Source organism: Arvicanthis niloticus, chromosome 6 (genome assembly GCF_011762505.2).
Source record: "Arvicanthis niloticus isolate mArvNil1 chromosome 6, mArvNil1.pat.X, whole genome shotgun sequence".
In the NCBI taxonomy this organism is placed as follows: Eukaryota; Metazoa; Chordata; class Mammalia; order Rodentia; family Muridae; genus Arvicanthis; species Arvicanthis niloticus.
Window position 1 is genome coordinate 86,343,762 of NC_047663.1, and position 20,015 is coordinate 86,363,776.

Sequence of the window (20,015 nt, forward strand, 5' to 3'; positions counted from 1 at the left end):
TGCCAGCTGAGCCTCTCCTGATCCTTATTTTCTTAAGAGGATATATAATGGGCAGGTGAGAGAGAGGGACTGGGAGGAGAAGAGGGAGGGGAAGCTGTGATTGGAGTGTTCTTACTATGTTTGGAATTCATGAGAAGAGCAATGGCAAGCAAGACAAGAACATAACTTGTGTTTATCAGTACAACTAAGTCACAGCTACATTATCAACCATTTTCTTTGTGATTGCTTACATACAAATCAGGCAGGATGTAGTGTTCAGATTTTTGAGTTATGAGAGAACTTTAATTCTGATCCTACTAGATTTTTCTGAGATAGGCATTGCTGATTCTGCAGCGTTGTGTTAGGAACTGGCAGATTACACCAGACAGTATTCAGTTTTTAGGGATTTTAAACTAGAAAAAGATCATCATATTGCGTACAACCATGTCATTCTTGGCAAGAAACTTGTTGTTTTTTGTCTTTTATTTCATTATACATATATTTATCACTGCAGATCTATTTAGTTGCCTACAATGTGCTAAGCAGCAGCCACTGTTGTGACTAAGAGAGCTAAGCTGGTCCTGACATCGCAGACTGGTAAAGAACTTAAACCAGTAGTTACTCGATTTGATGTCTCATAAGTGATGTACATATGTATGTGTATAACTATATTTAACTTGTTCTTGCTTCTTTTGATAGTAAATGCTCGTGTTTGCTGCACTGGGAACCTGTCACAATACTCTTGCAAAATCTGAGGCTGTCTATAAGATTTTTTTTGTGGATTGTCACTCACCTGTGTAGTATAAACAGAAAGGATTAGGAGCTGTATGGTGGAGCAGCTGGGCCACAAAGAGCTCAGCTTCACACTTTCCACTTTCCCATCCACAGATGCAAATTCTAATGTCAACTCAGTTCAGCCTGTTTGTCAAATTAAGAAGGTTAACAGCAGCAACTAACACACAGCTAAGTAGATAAGTCAGAGCAATGACTTACAAGATGACACCAAGATGCAGACACTGTCTATATTTTGTCACATAGGTGCTAAGTGTAACTCAAGGTTGTTTTCCATGCACCAAATGAAAGTTTAATTAGAATTTATTGTACTGCAATAAGTGTGAGTGAGCAAACATGTTAAGTGTTTTGTCCCTTTCCTTTGTCACTGAGAATATTAATATTTATAGTATGGTGAATGATCTTGATTTCAGTGGACATGAGCATTTACTATTAAAAACAGTAAAAACAAGTTGAGTATATTTATAATTATAAACATATATATATATATATATATATATATACACACACATAGGAATATATACATATATATATGTACATAGGAAAATGTAGATGTAATAGACTATCATTATTACTGAGAGTAATGATTACTTTCTACATAACATGCTTTGAAATAAACTCACTTTATTGAATTCTTTAAAAACATTTACCTGGCCAAAAGATGGCTCAGCATCTAACAGATATTAGGATGCAAGCCTGACACCTGAGTCCCCCTTCTGAAAGGTGCCCTCCTCCTCCACACACACACCATCCCACTTGTGCCCCCACTCTGCCACATACCATGTGCACGCACACAGAGATAAATCAATTAAAAATTTGTAAATCTTCCACAAGGTCCTAATTATTAATCATAATAATTATACTAATTCAAAAGAAAGAAGGTAGGAATGCAGACTGCTAAGGAATGTAAACTCTTGAAGAAGAGATGAAGTGGAGCTGAGCTGTTTGTGCTTAAAATTTGAAGAAATATTTATCATACATAATTAAACAAAGTTAAAATGTTGTTGGTATAGAGCAAAAAAAGCCACAGATATTATAACTATTACAGGAGATAGAGAAGATGAATAGTTTATAAACAGCACATTACCTCATATACAAGTTCTTATCATGAGGCTAGAGGGTGAGAGTGTTACGTAAACACTCTTATAATTTAACAAGTGAGTCCTGGAATTGGAATATAGATATCCCTATCTGATTTGTACACAGAAGAACCAGAGATACGGAAATTAAAAATTACTTAAAAAAGTAAAGTTTCATGGCACTTTTTGTGACTATGTGACCATAATTTAAAATGTGTACTATATGTGTGAGAGAGAAACAGTGGTGAGCTAAAATGCATTTGATATGAACACTATGTAATCACACTGCTAGCTTCTTATAAATACACTGTATATGAACCAAGTGCACACTTTGTCTTAAATCCAGAAATCTCACTATTTTAAATGTGTTTTAGGTTACTGCTGGGAGCTATATTTTTTTTTTTAAAAAAAAGGCATTATCTTAGGAGCATAAATTAGAAAAAAATAATGTCTTGGCACTCAGTAACTGAGCAAAGTTTAAATTAATCCTAGCTAGAAAGCCTTAAATATCTTTGGTACAAAAAAATAATACTTTAATGTTTATTTTAGAAGAGTTTTTAGAAGGTTTCAATGGAAAGTATAGATTTTTATGAACAGCTTTTACTATGTGTTGTAGACATTTGTAGATTATACTATTTTTCCTATCAGGTGTTTGGCAAGAGTACACATTGGCTAAGATGGTTAATAGGACACAAATATAGACATTTCATGTGCTGTACCATGTAAATGGAAACCTTTGTAGTTACATGTTTCTGTAGCAAGAGAATTGTTTTAAAAGGCATGTAATTTATTAGCTATCGGTAGCTGCTTTATTGCCTTGCCGCGCTGCAGTAATAAATAAAAGAAAGTGAACTGATTTTACAAATGGCACACAAGGTGCACATTTTGTGGGGGAAAAGTCTTTTTTTAAAGAATTGGCATTAAATCCTTTTTTTGTGATGACAAAGAGGCTAAGAGTGCAAACTGTATTTTCTGTTTATCGAAAACAGTCTTTTTTTCTCCGGGGCATTTTTTCCTATGATCATCAAGGGATTTCAAAAGCAATAAAGTGTGGAATCATTGTTCGACTTGAGCAGTATTAAAACTTAGGTTTTAATTTCAGTGAAGTAATAAGATTTGAACCTGTCTCACATTACAGCACTGTAAGGCATTTAGCAATTGTATTTTAAAGGAGGTTTTTAAAATGCAGCTCACTTGTAAGCTAACTGTCTTTCTGTAATTAATAGTTTTTCTTCAGTCTAGGCTGCTGCTGATCACACCAAGAAATATCTGAGATCTTTGTAACACATAGTAATTGTAAGTCTTAACTCCTAATTAGCCTAAATGTCTAATAATTTTCTATTTGTGTCCAAAGCTGCTAAAATGTAGTAGAGAAAAAGAGTGGTGTTTAAAGCTACAGTGTGTCTTTGGGCTTCCAAAAATACAAACGTACTTGTGCGTGTATATTTTTATGAGTTTTTATACAGAGCAAAATTATATCAGTATTTTATTCTTCAATATCATTTACTAGGTTTTATTCACCATACCACGTGTGTGTGTGTTTTTGTATATGTGTATATACAAATTGTGTATATATTGTATTTGTGTGTATTTGTATATGTATACATACCAAATATATATTTGGTATGTATACATATTTTTAAGTGCAAGATAAGGGTTTATTTGTTAAGCTAAACCCAAAGTTACAGTCTAGATTCTTCCATGTGTAACATTGAAACTCATGGTTATGTCTCAAAAAATGCTTTAAAATATGAGCATTTCTATTAGATCAGTGTGAGAACATACTTACTGATAAAAGATTGTATTTACCATTTTGAATTGCTATTGAAAATAATTGCCTCTACAAAAGGAAACATCTGTATGATGGCCCATGGTTAAAGCTGCCATCAATTTTCAACATTTGAGGGCTGAGCTATGACCTTTCATGATGACTGTGAACAGTAACTGCCTCCATTAGCCATAAGTTTTGTTTCTTTATTTTAGTAGATGGCCCAGACTGTAAATATTAGAGAACCTAAAATAAATCAACATATTATCCTAAGGATACAGAATGTAAGCGCGACTGTGGTTGGGAGCCTTTGACAGATAGCTTGGATGAAGTGGATGATTGCCTGCCGAGCGTATCTGGTCTCCATTGCTATGCCTGCGGGCAGTTTAGTGCTATGCTTGTATATTGATGTCAGGGTTAGTACTGAGTGGCTAGCAGTGACAGATGTCTATAATTACAGGCAATGCTTCCAGTATTTCTGAAAAGCCAGCCTATGTTGAACAATTATCTTATTTCTGCCTTGCCAAAGAGCATGTTCCAATTGCTAGTATTAGCAGTGGTGGGTATAGAGCTTCATCTGCTGCCTTGGGACAAATGTGGGAAAAGCAGTTGGTTATAAAACATAAATGCAAAATATTTTTTTCAACATTTTAAATTAGTTAAGTTCAGTGTTTCCCTAATTTTTATCTCCCATAATGTTTCTGTTGAAGGAGTCTTGAAATATAAAAACACATTTGGCATACTTATTGGGATTTTGTTTTCCCCTAGGCCTGTGTGGCTCCCTAGTGCCAGTATCCCTTGCTTTACTGAATAGATGCTAAGCAAGTTGGCTTTGAAACAAGTTTCTGTGATATAGATGTAGATTGTATGTTCTGATTGATTACCATTACAAAATTGGAAATGCATTTCCATGGAAAATTTCTCTAACCCAGTAAGTTTATTTGGAAACTTAATGACAAAATTATAAAATGATAAAAACTGCTAAACCATCAGGCTGGAGAGGTGGCTCAGTGGTTAAGAATTCTTGATGCTCTTGCAGAAAACCCAGTTCATTTCTCTGAACCCACACAGTGGCTCACAACTGTCTGTAACTCCACTTTCAGGGCATCTAGTACCCTCATTTGCTTCATGGTGTCATGCATGCAAGTGGTGCCCATAAAGTCACACAATCACCAACATGTACACATAACAAAAAGAAACTGCTAACATATGCCAGATACCTTAGTCTACCTGTGGCTTTACATTTGCTAAGAACTACAATTCTTTGGGTTTTTTCTTTGTTTGTTTTTGGGTTTTTTTTTTTTTCGTTTTTTTTGTTTTTGTTTGTTTGTTTTGTTTTGTTTTGCTTTGTTTTCTTTTCTGTTTTCCTTATTGTTTTTCAAGACAGGGCTCTGTGATGCCCTGGCTGTCTTGGAATGCAGTCTGTAGACCATGCTGCCCCCAACCACCTAGTCCTACCCCCCAGTCCTTGGATTAAAGGAATGGGCCACCACCACCCAGCAAGAATTGTGATTCTTCAATTCTTCAAAAACTTTTGCTTTTCAAACACTTACTGTCATTTCCAAACTCCAAGTTTTGGTAACCACTTCCTTCCTTGCTCCCTTTGGCCAACTTTGTTGTCTCATTAGGAATGTTTTCATTCTTTGTGGTACAAATATAAGACTGTCTTTTTTATCTGGGCATTTGTCCCTGTAAACATGGACCATAATGCCACGACTGCGGGGAGGTACAGCCATCCTAACACATTCCAACCTTCTTAAAGCTAAGCACTATATAGTAACAGAATGTCTTCATGGTTTGGGTTTTGACTTCTTCATTTTCAGTTACTGTAGAATGAGAATGCCTAGGAAAGGGTTGAGACTGCAGCTTCATCTCACATCACATTCCAGCCTGTATTAAGATTTTTCCCCACAGCTTAAACACTTAGATGAATTTTTAACTTTTTCATTTAGCTTTTTTTTTTAACTAGCTCTTTTTAAATCATCATTTTACAAAATCTTCCTACTCTAAAGTAGCCCAGCTTGCTTTCCTCTGTCGTGTGACCTATCGTGTAAGGACAGGTTTTAGGCATGATCAGTTTCATTGTGTCTGAACAAAACTAACATCATGACTTCATCCCCATAGTAATTATTTCCCACTGGAATTGTATTTCTTCAACAACAAGTTAAAGCAGTGGTCCTAGCTGGCCAGCAGTGACAGGTGATGTAGGCAAGCCTGCCGTTGACAGCGTGGGCTGCCATGCTGTTCTCCTCCCACTTCTTCCTCCGTGCTTTTCTTGCTGCTGCACCTGCAGAGCCGTTGCAGATGAGGTATGGCCTCTCTCTTGGAACCACGCTAGTTTAACCATTACTGAAGTTCCTCCCAAATATCTTAAAATGCACCACTATTTTTCAGCATCCGATCCAGATCAAGTGAAAGGGATTGTCATTTCAGCATATGAGATGTAGTAAGAGCAGCTTAGGCACATAAGAATTGTACTGTGTCAGGACTGGCTTGCATACTCTGTATACATTTACTACTTTAATCCTTTCAAACAGCCAGTGAAAATTAAGTCCCATATACATCCTCATCCTAAAGTTAAGAGGCCAAGCTTCAGAGGTTAACTGGCTTAATTACTGTAATCACTGTATAGTTGGCTGAGCCCCACAAGTCTTGAACTTTAGAACCTATCTCCCAACTAGCCTTCTAGCCTCCTACCTAGTGATTTTTTTTTTGATTGTTTTAGATTGATTCATATATAGGAGTGTTTGTGTGTATGTATGTGTGCCCTCAGAGATCAAGAGTGTGTTGGATCCCCTGGAACTGGAGTTAGATGGGTTTTAGCCACCACATGTCCTGGGAACTGAAACCAGGTCCTTTGGAAGGAACAGTGAGTGCTCTTAATTAACCCGAGCCATCTCTCCACCCTCACATACTGTTATTTATTACATTATATTTTTGTATTCTTATATAGATAAGAATGGAGACAGTAAAGAAGTAATTTAGAGTTGTAGAATTAATTCATTAAATAAAATAATTTTGAGTGACTCTCTGAACCATACTACAAGGCTAGTAAGTAATAGATTCTCAATCAAAGCCTCATGTGAGTTACACTGCACATTATTTGTGTGTTTCCTCCTGGTTGAAATTACCTTAAAAGTATGTACTCAGTAAATTTTGGTCATTTTTGTTTTCTTACTGACAGAAGAAAATGTTTCCTGAGCACCATGTACTATTATGGTTCACCAGTTGGGCTTTTGCATGTCTATAAATAATTTCAAAAGACAGAAACAGATTTTAGATTGTTATTGCAAATATTACCTGCTCTAAGTTGAAGGTAGTTTTCATTTATTAGGCTACAATACTAGAATAATTGAGAATGAAACAAAGGGCCTTTTTAACTATGTAATAAGGGCTGGGAATGTAGCGTAGTTTATGTAACACTTGCCTAGCATGAGAAAGCCCTGAACTTAAGCCCCTGGTACCACATAAAGCCAGCCATAGTGGTACATGTCTATAATCTAAGCACTCTAGAAGTGGAAACAGAAGGATCCGTTTATTTACTACATAGCAAGTTCATGATCTGCTTTGTCCACTTGAAACTCAGTCTAAAAACAAAAGCATACTTGACCCAGTAAAAGATGTGAATGTTGCTGATGGTTTTCATGTCTGGATTTTTATTTTATTCTTTACCATGTCACAGATTTCCTCCTACACATAAAGGATCAAGAATTAAGTGTCTTTTAATAGGAGGGAGGGAGTTACAGACACTGCTTTTGAATATAGGAAATGGGACATAGTTTCAGAGAAAGAATGTAAAAATAAAAATAAAACTAGAGAATCATGTAAATTAAACAAAGATATTGAAAAGTAGAGATTACTTCTGAGTAATTGTCTTAGACCCACTACAACTACAAGGAGATATGCTTTTTCAGAGGATTGGGTAGACATGTAGACAAGAATTTGGATTAAATGCAGAAGATTCACTATGATTCTACCCTTCTTATTTTTTTTTTTTTTTTTTTTTTTTTTTTATGGCTTAACAGTTGAGTTTGTTGGTTTTAAATGTGGTTCTGGCCATCAGGAGGTGACTTGGACACTGACACCATTAGCTGCACGTGCCCTGTTTGCTCAGTGCCAGTGCCTCCTGGAAATCGGCAGTTCATATTTAATGATTCCTTAAATAGGTCTGCCGCCATCATTTGTTCCTTTTTTAGAGCTAGCCCTGAATAATTGATTTTTGAATTATTTTGGAATTATTCTACTTCAACAAACCCATCATAATTCATATAGTCATATTCAGAGTTTGAAAATGACGTAACCATGCCTCTAAGTTCCAGAATGTCTCAGTCAAAGTCACAAGAATATTTGAAGTGACAACAATAGACATCTGAGCCATTTCTTTCTTGTACCTGAAATTGGGAAGGCTTACTACTCTTCTCTCATATCTGACATCAGGTGGCAGGTCCATAAACTCTGTGCTTTTTAGGTTGTACGCCCGAAGAATGATGTTTCCAGAGTTCCAGAGAAGGCTTGGAAAATAGTTAAGGTGAGTTGAGTAACTGGTTATGGTGATGGGCTCACCTGTCTGTATGCTTGTCTCACAACAATTCCAGGTTACTAAGGTAGACACATGCACACAGGAGCAGGGAGCACTGTATTGGCTTCACTCCTTTCTATATACTGTATCTAGGGCTTACAGCCAAATAGTCAGTAGTCACCTCATTAGTAAGACTAGCTGTAAAGACTGTAGTTACTGTGAAAGCAATCTAGGATTCTTGATTCTAATATTTCTGAGTCCTAATACCTGATAGGGTAAGTTTTACTAGATAGTGATTAGGACACACCTGTGTAAGAGTGCATTTCTGGCTGACACCTAGAAGCATGAGGAGTAAACAAAATTCTTTGCTTCTCAGTTTCTCACCTCTGCTCTTATCCTCTCACAAACTTTATACAGTAACTTTGTTCCTTTAAAATCTGACCGTACCATCCTATAGGCTTGGTGATAAAAGATTTTGTTATAACACAAAACCTTTATCGTAAGTAAACCTTTAAATGGATAAATTGCCTCTTTCAGTCCATGCTCTCAAACATTCCAGCCAAGCATTATTCTTTTGCCATAACATTGTTTGTAATTTTTTCAATGGGTTTGGAAAAATAGTGCCTAGAATTTTAGCGTGGCTTTATCCACAGAAGACTGGTGTAACAGAAGCTCGGCTCCAGACATGGAGTGAATTGGCAGCCAGCAAGAGCAAAGCTGTGTCAAGACAAATGTACTCTTCATCTTCTCTGGTTGGCTTTCAGCTGGCTACACCACAGGAGTCTCTGTGAGCTGTGTATCCTGTGACCAATAACTGGTGCACTCCACCCGGGTCCCTCTTGGCTAGGGACAGCCTGTCGGGAGACATTAGGTTCATGCTGGTGAAGATTCTTAGTCAGTGGCTCCCAGAAGGAAAAAGAGGCAAACAGCCAGATTCTGTTGAACAGGTGGTAGTTAGACCTTAGCTCTGGTTGTGGGGGCAGAAAGGAAAGACTCTCCAAAATTACCAGTCTTACGCATTTTCACATGACCAATATGCACTTCTCTGCCCAATAAATGACTATTTAGACATGTGTCCTGGGAATCTCTGGCAGCCTCTGAAGCTCTCTTCACTTTTCCACCTTCCTTTATCAGTCTGGATTTGGGCCCGTGTCAGGAATGGGAACCCCACTGGGATGCAAGCAAAAGAGGAAGCATGTTCTTAGCCATGCATCAGTGGAGGCCCCTACTGGGAGAGGGGATTATCACAAGCAGCAGGCAACCCTGCACCCCAGCCTGCTGAGCTCATGCTCTGCCACAGGATGTGAAGCAAAGGGAATGTGAGGCCAGAGTGGTTGCTCCAAGTTTCCTTAGACAATAGGTTATTCAAGCAGATTGAGAATGCTTCTTAAGCGATTTCCTAGGTCCATGTCCCCTTAGGAAGATGGTCACCACAGATGGTGGGTTCAGATAGTCTTGTTGCAGTACCGATTTAACATTCATATGACACTTCCTCACTGGCTTTTCTCTGACAGATACTTTCAGGTCCTCTGACCAAGGCAGCAGCTGGCTCTGCCATTGCCAGGTAGTTCCCAACTTAAACTATGGTTTTAAGTTAAATTCTGCCAAAGGATTTCTTTGTCCTAATTTCAATCCTATATTTAGTAATTTTATGTTAAATGCTATGGCAAGGTTAGCTAAGATTAATATAGATCTTATTCAACATCACTATGGTTACATATTTAATATGCAACAATGGTGTTTGTACCGTTAATTTCTTGCTATAATGATGTTTATTATGATGTTCCCTTTTTAGTCAGTTTCACATGTCGATGAAAGAGTTCAGTGTCCATTCTTCCAAATGGTTCAGCTACATAATTAAATGCTGTATTAGGTCACTCTACCTCATTCCTCTACCAGCACCTTTCATCTTAACAGAGTCCTCTTATAGAAAGGACTGATTGAGTACAAGACAGAAATATGGAGATTGCTTTCTTATTCACAATATATAGTTCCATGTCAAAGTTCCAAGTCCTTTCCTAAGTAATACTAATGCCTTTGTCCTGTGAGCACTGACTCCATGCTCCAGTCCTGAATCCTTTCCTAACTAACAGGAACACCTTTATTTAACAGATACTGTCCTGTGCAGGGCACTGTCTCCATGTGGGTACTGTCGAGCACAGGTTTTTCAAGTTACAAGTCAAAGCCTTAACTGATAAGTCACTACGGTAAATTACGACAGTGCTTTAAAATCCAATTGGGGATGGGTTATGTTACCAATTTCATGATATTTGATGTAAGTTTATGAAAATTAGGTGGTTCAAAGAAGGTGTATCACCTGACGGCAGGAGTCTGCTGTTGATTTCCACAGCACTGTGCACAATATGCTGATGCCCTTGAGACAGTGTAACATCTTAAACATCTATAGAGTACCTACATGTATTAACTCCCTGTAATTTTCTGAAAATTCATTATACAAAAATCTTAATTCATTATAACAGCTCATATGAAAACCTACAGAACTGGGTTTCTTTTTATTCTCATATTTGCACACAATGAGAGATTGTCATTGTTTGTAATTTGTTTCATGTGGTGCCTCTGAGTACATCTCACAGAGGGCTGTTATTGAATCTCTGTGACTGTCATTATATCCATCAACCTCTAGGAACTAACATTCTGGGTTTCCCAGTTCTGTAATCTACTTGAGATGTAAGGATTGACATAATTAGCTTCTTGCAACTTATAATCAGAATGCAGCAGATACCCAATTCCGAGTATCAGGTTGGGGGTGGGGGAACAGTTTAAAAATTAATGTAGGCTTTGCTTCTACTCTTTATTAAATTAAGGCCAAATGTCTTGTTGCTAGTTTTCTTTTGATTTCCTTTTCTGGTTGTCTAATTTGACTCCTTTGAAAATTGTTTATAAGATTATTGAAGAAAGCCAAAAAATGAAAGGATGGTTGAATCTCTCTGCCTGTAAAAGCACGAGTGACATCCCCCATTAGAGGAGCTCAGAAGGCGGAGGTGTGCTGCAAGTACACCTGAATACACTCTGAAGTAGTATATTCACATGCAAACACTCCTTCCTGAACTTTAAAAGAAACAAGAATTTATTAAAATGAATTTTTAGTAACATGTATTTTCAAACTGTAATGACAATTTCTGACTTTTCTGTAAATTTCATATATTTCATGAACTGTTTCTGTCTGACAGTTAAAATGGGCACTTGCTAGCTTCTGAGGCAGCTACTGTTTAGAAGTAAGAATTGGTGTTGAGCAGGCTGTGCCAAGAGCAGTGGCGAAGCTCTCAGCCTACATGAGGTCTGTGTTCTACTCCCAGCACCACAGACAGAAGGGAAGGACATGGGGAGAACTGAATGGTCTGTGTCATGAAACACTGAAGTCCTTGTTTTAGCCCTTTAACAAACAGAATGTGTTACTTGGTTCAGTATAGACAAAGATTTTAGAATTACCAATGCAGATTTCAAAGGATTATTGGTTTTGATGGTTATCTTTGTGCTATTAAAATCTCCATAAGTGCTGGAGAAATGGCTTAGTAGGTAAAGCAGTTGCTACACAGCATGAAAAATTTGGATTACCCAAAACCCACGTAAAAGCCAGGCAGGCAGGATACTGAGAATCCCCAGGGCAAACTGGATAGCAAAAATGAGCATGCTCCAGTTTCAGCAAGAGGGTGATGAAGGAAGCCACAGATGCATTTTCAGGTCTCTGCCCCCTTCAGGGACACCTAGTCAGTGGCAGATTCAGAAACGGAATCTAAATGTCTTTAGAACCAAAGCCTATTCTTTCTTTTGCTGAGTTCATGATGTTCTTAGGACTGCTGAGCAGACATTTCCCCTCCCTTTCAAGAGCACATACTTAAATGATTGGTGAAACTTTTATTCACATGAAAAACTGACACTCCAGGATCATAATTATCAGATGATATTAAAAGTATCTATAATAGACTTGAAACTATGGTTGCACCCAAGTTTCCAAAAAAGAAAGATCTTCTAATATATGAGAAAGCTTTCTCCAGGAAACACTTAAGCTTTAAAACCACACCATGTTTTATACAGCAATAGTTTGGTAATTCCCATGCTTAGTGAATGGGATTTTAAATATGAGATCCTGGGTCAAAAAAAAAAAAAAATACAAGTAGAATTGTCAAAAATATGTATTTGATCATGAATTTAATAGGCGTTAGTGAAGTGATGGGCACAGTTGCTCTCAGGCATACTGAAGGGGGAAACAAAGGAAGGCTGAGGCAGGAAACGCCTGTTTTCAAAGCACATGTCTCTGTATAAAACACAAACCAAAGGCGTGAGTGTGTGTTGGTTGTCATTGTATTATCAACCTTGGAAGAAGAACTGGTGACTTAGTCTTTCTCTTTTAGTAGCTGTGGCAGTGGCTTAAGTGTTTTGAAGTAGTCTTTGTGTATAACCCAAGTTATCCTCCAACTCAAAATCTTCTGCCTCTGTTTGACAGTTGGGGTTAGAGGCATTTGCCACCATGCCTGACCTTAATTATGTATTTCTTCAGTATTTTCATGTGTGTCATTAGAATCAAATGACCTTACTAGTTTCCGAAATCAAAAGCTAGTTGTGTGTGCTGTTGTCTCCCCTTAATTCTCTATGCCTCCTGGAAAGGAATTCTGTGATGTGGTTTCTTCTTGTTATCATAAACATATTTTGGTAAAATTTATTTTTAAAATAAATTTTTATTTTGAAGTGATAAATGTTGTAGGAAGTGTTCAGAACTCTGAATATTATATCAGGTTTGTTTTCAATAGAAACCTTTTTTTTTTTTTTTTTTTTTTGGACTGGTGCTTTATGATGGACAGCTTTGTACATACACCTCATTGGGCAAGTTATATCTTACCTCTTAAATAGTGTTTGCATATCACATGATTAAATTCTAAATGTTAGAGGATGTTTTTATATTAACTTCATGTTCTCTGAATGATGTGAGTCCTGAGCTGTGAGGCAGTCTTTTAAGAGAAATGTTGTAATCATACATTGATTTTAAATGACCCTGTCACATGTGAAAACAAATCAGATTGTTGCTCTTAATGAGCTTTTCAATTTACTATTCAGTAGATCAGATAAGTGGATTTAGGAGGTAATGATCCTGTTTAGTACTCTGGCTTGACTGTCAGATCCTGGTAGTGGAGAGAAGTCCCGGAGGACAGAAGCGTTGACACAGCTCTAGATGGGATAATGGGGATCAAAGCTAATGGATGCTAAAAGGAATGGTGCAGGTTACAAGGAGGATTGTGGGTAAAGCACTGCCTGTGCCAGTGTTGACTGTTTGCTCTTGCATGGTACTGCCTCAGATCCGATGCTTTCAGAAACTGTTTTGACAGCAGAGCATGACAGACCTGCCTGCCTGCCTAGCAGACTCTCCCAACAGGAAAAAACAAACAAACAAACACCCTGCTGGTGGGATCCTCAGTTTTCAAAGATAGCACTTTAGTTACTAGGTTCTTCACCATGACACAGTGAAAAGTCTTGGGATGTAAGTTTTCCTTTTACAGAAGTACAGAGTGGTCATCGATGATCCAAAACAAGAAGTTAACTAAAATTAACTTAAAGAAGAGGACCATTTGATGAAAATACCACAGGAATGGGCCGCTTGGTAATGCCATGTCCTTTTCAAAATCCCATGTGTCACTGAGCAACACCTTCTAGCAGTGCCTAGAGCACTTATGGGACATTTTCTTTGTCTTTGACAATGATTGTGAATTCAGGAGGGGAAACTAGTGCCTGGACCTAGAAGAACTAGTAGCTTCATTCATGTTTTCATCCTTGGTGAGCACCAGGGCCTTTCAAATTCCAGTCAGGATGAGGAGCACAGTGTGTGCCCTCTGCACGAGCGTTCAGCAGAAGAGAACAGACAGTAGCTTGCCAGGTCTTCACTGTCGTGTGCTTTCACACATTGGTCTTAAATACAGGATCTCACTGGATAACCACAGATTAAATAACAACCCACGCTGTTCTTTATAAAACTTTCTGTTTCCGTATTTTTGGCCACAGAATTCAATATATCCAAAAATGGAAGCGTGCACATTTCATTGTTCGATTATTCACATTGTAATACAGTCTCCGTAGGCCAACCCATTGCTTTTTCTACTACATATTAAGTGTACATGTTGTAGTCATTAACAACTTGTCATAGATGCTGAGCCAACATATAGGGCACAGTATCAGTCTGAAAGGATCTTCCAGCAAAATGGGAGAGGTGGACAACTAAACATCACAAAGTGAAAGGGCCAGGGTAGACAACCGGAGCAGATACACACAGGAAAATGGAGCTTGCTGTGCCTGGAAGACTAGGAAGGCCTTGGAGGAGGAAGGCTGGTGCTGACAAACTAAAGAACCAGAGAAACCTAGAGATGATTCAGTTCTTCAGTGCTTACACTTAAGAGTTGAAAATGGTTTGTACTGGGGGGTCAAGGAGTGAAAAGTTTGCACACCAAAAGTTGTATTGATGTCAGCTTTTCCAAGAAGACTGACTTGACTTGAATCTTCCTGGCCTGGCCATGGGTCATGGTAAATTAAGGGGAAGTTCCCTTTGTATACACCTTTCTTCCTTTGAGCCTTCTCTGTGCTTAACAATTGAGAGGATTGATGGTGACTAAGTTCCTTGTGCCGTCTTTCCCTCCCACCACCAGTATCTTCGGACCCTACAATGATCACAGCAGCCACTGGATAATCATTGGAATACTGTTGTGGAGGGCCCAGAAGTCAATAGAAGAGACACAGGAAAATTGAATAATACTTTTCTTTCTCCTCTCTCTGCCCCAGCTTCTTCCCACCATTCTGCCTCATTCACCTTCCCTTCAGCCCCCCTCCCTCTCCAGCCACCCTTTCCTTTTCTCCCTGTTTCCCTGTCAGTCATTTTGCTAGCCTAAGGAAGGGGCTTCCAGACATAGGACCCAGATGGAAAATCTGTATCACAAGGTTCTGATTTGCATAATTTTTAAAACTCAAATATAATACTTCTGCACTCCTCTCCTGTATGACCCTTTGACTCTGGGTGATTTATTATCTTACCATGACCTGTGGCAGTATATCAAGCTAATGTATAAATAAAGCTTAGTTGTCATATGTAGTAAATAAACAGATTAGAGAAGGTGAGGTGACATACAGTCCCTGGGGATTAAATGACAGAAGAGAGATCACATGCAGCTGTGTCTGGTAAGGATAGCCTACAATCCCACCAGGCTCCCAGGGAATGTTCCATTGACTGCTGGTGGTATTTCACCACTTGAAGTGGGATTATGTGTTCAGATATGCAGTGTGCCTGAGGTTGAGACAGAAATGTCACACCCAAGCTCTGCAGCCAGCTGTGCCCACTTGGAAGCTCAGAGGATCCTCATGTGATAATGTTCAGTCTCACTGTCCACAGTAAAAGCTGACTCTGTCTCAGCTAGAGAGTATTGCAGGGAGTGTCTGTAACTGACCTACACTCTCCGCTTTGTACGAACACTTTCATTAACCTTGAGTTATTTTGAATTTTATTGATGCTTTGCTGAAATCTAAAATAGGTAGAAAGTGTTTATGTTAGATTCTTTTGTTGAGTACTATTTTCCAATTTTTTGGCATGGAAAAGAAAGAGGTGTCTCCCAACTCTGAGTTGTGCTGGGTGAAAATGAGTGTGACTCCATTCGTGTGTAAGTGTGTACACATTCCAAAGCAGGAGTGCTTCCTGCGGGGAAAGGTACCACAGTCAGGGATACACTGTTCTCATTCATGAGCTCTGTACTCATTCCCTGTTTCAGTGTGGATGCAGATCTTTGAATTTTAGACTTGCTAACTTGAGTAGTCTTTTGAAACTGCCTATGAAATGATACAGCTTTTAACACTTCATTTTTCATGCAGGTGTATGCCCGTATGTCAGAAGTCTTAGGAATAACAGATGACAACCATGTTCTGGAAACATTCATGACGAAAATGTAAGTATTTTTTTTTCCTGTTTTGATTCATATATCATCTTGTTGTATTTAGATCTCTTTATAGAAACTAAGATTTTAACTTAAAATCTTGGCTTTTATTTTTAGTGTGTGCATTGCTCTTCATTAAAGCTTCTCATACTTAAGACTCAACATCTAAAGGGTATTATAATTTGTCTGGGTATCCACATGATTATAGTGTACAATATCATAACACTGTCCTAAAAAGATTTATAGATATTGACTATAGTTCAGTTAGGTGGGATTTTTTTTTTTTTTTTTTGCTTTATAATTAAAAACAAAACACCTCACCTCAAAGATGACTGAAGAGCTAATTGCAAACCATAGTTGTAATCACCTTAAACTAGAGCATCCCTTGGCTCTGGCAAAGATGTGTTTATAGAGCTGAACGACTTCTCCTCACAGATCCACCATTGCTTGTTGAGCCAACATCCGTGCTTCTGCTTGGATGCTGTGGGTCTCATAGACAACCCTATCTTGCTTGCAGGAGCAAAGCTGGGTCAACACCAGGATGTAGATCAGTTTTGGAGCCCCAGATGATGACTCATTTGGGGCAATAACTGGTTCACCTTCATGAATTCCTTTGTGATGATAATTCTTGTTTCCATTCTGTTTAGCTGGATTCCAGATTTGTTTCTTCTAAGAAACACTTAACATTATAGGCTGACTTATTTAGAGAATTATTTACAATTAAATTAAAATATTTACTATTTTAAACTTATAGAATTCAATGCCAATGTTTATTATATATAGACTAATTGTATAAAAGTTTATATGTGCTATAAGAATTTTTTAAAAAAAAAATCTGTTGAAATGTGAACACGCTTTTCACTTTGTAATTGAAGTCTCCTAACTTACATATGTTTCTGTTTCTGTGGTTCTTCTTATGCAGGTAGCTATCTAACAATTTAAAACATTTCTTTCATGTTTAGTGTTACAAACCTTAAGTACTGGGGAAGATGTGAGCCTGTAATCTCAAGGACTCTTCAGTTCCTAAGTGATCTTTCAGTTGGATATCCTTTCCTTGTATGCATGGTGCACATACTCAGCAGGCCAAGTAGTTCCCTTGCTTCTAGTCTTCCAGAATTTTACAATAAACTGTCTGGTCTGTTTATAACTGTCTGGTCTTATCTATAAATGTATGTTTATAGTAAATGTGTACTATGATATGAATATAAATACATTCATTCCTGTCTAATTGTGTTTGTTTATATTAAGCTAGGTTAATAAATGATTACATAATAAAGTATGTAGCACACATGTTTCAGTCCATAGTTTTTATAATTTTCAGAAGTTTCTTTTTCTGAAAGGAAGCATTTAACTAGCTTGAAGAAAGTCACATGCTGTAACCATCCCACCTCATGAAGCCTCGTCCTCAGTAAGTGTCTTGTGCTCATCAGCCAGTGAGTGGCATGAGTGAACTAAGACACACAAAGGAATAACAGAAAGAGAGCTTTTAACCACCTTGTTGATTGTTGGCTTTCTCACCCAGTTACTGTCAAACATATTCTAAATTAAGATTTCCTCTTACATGTTCAGTGCTTGCATTTTTGTCTTTAGAAATCCTAGAAAATTTGAAGCCAGAAATCATCCTATTAGATTAGTTATTATATTTCTACCAAGAAGAGCCAGAATGTAGATTGTTGCTTATAATTTAGCTGTAAGATACATAGATGTTATGCAAAATAAATAAACAAACATTGGTTTAGTTAACCTGTAAGATTAGCTGATGTTTGAATATAAGGGCAAATTCTGAAAATGGTTAGCTTTGGATGGAAACCTTTAATGTAGTTTCGTTCCAAGAATATGCTTGTATTAGTTAAGTTTAAGATTGTGTTCCTCCATAAACCATAAAAGATTTCCAAAGTATTAGACACCCACTTTCGTGCTGGAATTTAATATGCAACTTTTTATTGGAAAATAATCGTCCTTGTCTGGCAAAATCCACCATGCAATATTTCTGTTAGTAGGTATAATGCAATAAAGACAGGGAGGGCTATTTATCACTACAAATTTTGAGGATTTCAGGATTCTTTTTATTATTTTAATATATTTCTTTGATATTAAATCAGAAAAATGATAAATTACACCTGTCTAGGCTGTTTTTCCTCTTTACTGGAAAGTGATGTACAACCCAATTCCAGTGGTCATTTTGGCTTTTTAAGATATGTATTTTTTCTTATTAAAAAAACTCAACCTGTATTTTTTTCTAATAATGGTGCTGAAATACTCTTTATTTCTAACATATGAAGTGGTTTATAAGTACTTCATAGTATTGCAAACTCTCCAGGTTTTCACAGTGAATTACTGTGAAAGAAGGGCTTTGGTTGTAGAGCACAGACCTATTGTTTTGATTCACTCTGATTTTAGTTTGATATTGATATTTGAATTACTTTGATTTGTATTTTCATATAACTTGCATAATGCCTAGTTTATTGGTAACTATTAAGATACTTTTTTGTTATCTATTTTTAAATACACATAACCTTTTATTTTACAAGCTATTTATTTTTTTGAATAGTTCTCAAAATTAATTTTTAAAAGTCTTATTTTCAGAAAATTTATTAGACAAAGGTTAAAGGTTGTAACAGATGTAAATTATTTCCATGCAGGTACATTGATTTATATTTTTTAACAATTATTTCAAGTTTGCATATTTAGAAATATATATTAGCTCAATTTGATTTCAGTGCTCAGTTATTTGAATTATAAATCATTATGTCCCTTCTAGCTGATCAGTCATGAAGTATCTTTGAATTCATTTACATAATGGGATATGTGCTTGCTGCATCCATTTCAGTGCAGTTACTACTTACCTAATGTGTGTTCTGCTGTTCTAGCCAATATCATTATTATACGAGGTTTTTAATTGGGATCTTAAAATACTTTTTTGTTACAATTATAATTGCATTATTAAGCTATAGAAACACCTATTGGTCTGCAATCATAGAAACACTTATTTTGATACTCAGTGTATTTTAAAAATATTATTAGCAAGTCAGTGAAAACCATTTTATCTTATGAAACCTTTTTTATTTTCTATATTCTAATGTGTGCCATTGGCACTTTGGGATATTTTGTGTTGTTTTGGTTTTAGTTTCTATTTTGTGTGCTTCAGGGGGCTGTTATTCAGTGTTTATGATGTGTAAAACCAATCTGTTAGCTTTGATTATTTGACCACTTATTTGGAAATTAAAATTACCAAAAATTGTTTTTAGGAATTATAGAACAGCCTAAAGTTCCCTTAAAGTAGTGGTCACGTTTATTTGAGTATCAAAACTGGATATCTGGTATCACATCATAAGGCCACACACCAGCACCTCTCTCTGCAAGGCTTTGACCAGGAGCTGAGAATCTATCTCTTTACTGTTTTTCTGGGGTGACTAGGCACATATGGGAGAGACAGGCATTTCTCCCATGGCACATCTTCATTCAGCTCTGTTAGCATTAAATAGGGCATCTTGTGACAGATGAGAGGTCAGCTGGCTTCCTAAGTGATTCTGTGGAAACTGAGCCTTCAAGACTAGATAGCCTCTTCTCTTTCCTACCTAGGTACTGTTAGCTTAATCTGAGCCTTCTAAATTAGTGAGGCTTTGTAATGTTTAAACTCAAAGACCCTTTTGAGAGAACTTTCATATTTTCCTATCAGATTAAGTGCTGTGGATGGATGGATGGATGGATGGATATTGCATTTAGCAAGTATATTTAGGTAACTTTTTTCCATACTATTAAAATTTTCACAAGTAAAATTTAGAATTCTTCATTCCAAGTATCTTGTGCTAACTTGCACAGAGCTAACCTGCTCCATCTGGGTCCAGCCCTCTTCCGTCAGGGTCAGGGCCTGAGAGGGTCTCTCCTCTCTGAAATGTTTACACATCTAGAATTCTAGTTTCTATCTGAGCAAGCAGTGTTGAGACTGTTCAAGT

The 20,015-nt window shown here is 37.1% G+C and overlaps 1 protein-coding gene across 2 annotated transcripts in view; it reads left to right on the top strand.

Moving 5' to 3' along the window:
* The window catches only part of Ranbp17 (RAN binding protein 17), a 277,019-nt gene that overhangs the window by 156,721 nt on the left and 100,283 nt on the right, over window positions 1-20,015 (top strand). Inside the window, exons 15-17 of one of the 2 annotated variants that reach the window (XM_034507004.2) lie at window positions 8,087-8,146; window positions 15,998-16,071; window positions 17,022-17,102. In XM_034507004.2, coding sequence (XP_034362895.1) covers window positions 8,087-8,146; window positions 15,998-16,071; window positions 17,022-17,102 — 215 coding nt within the window. The remainder of the gene's footprint in view (window positions 1-8,086; window positions 8,147-15,997; window positions 16,072-17,021; window positions 17,103-20,015) is intronic. The other variant, XM_034507005.2, reaches the window with a different exon arrangement.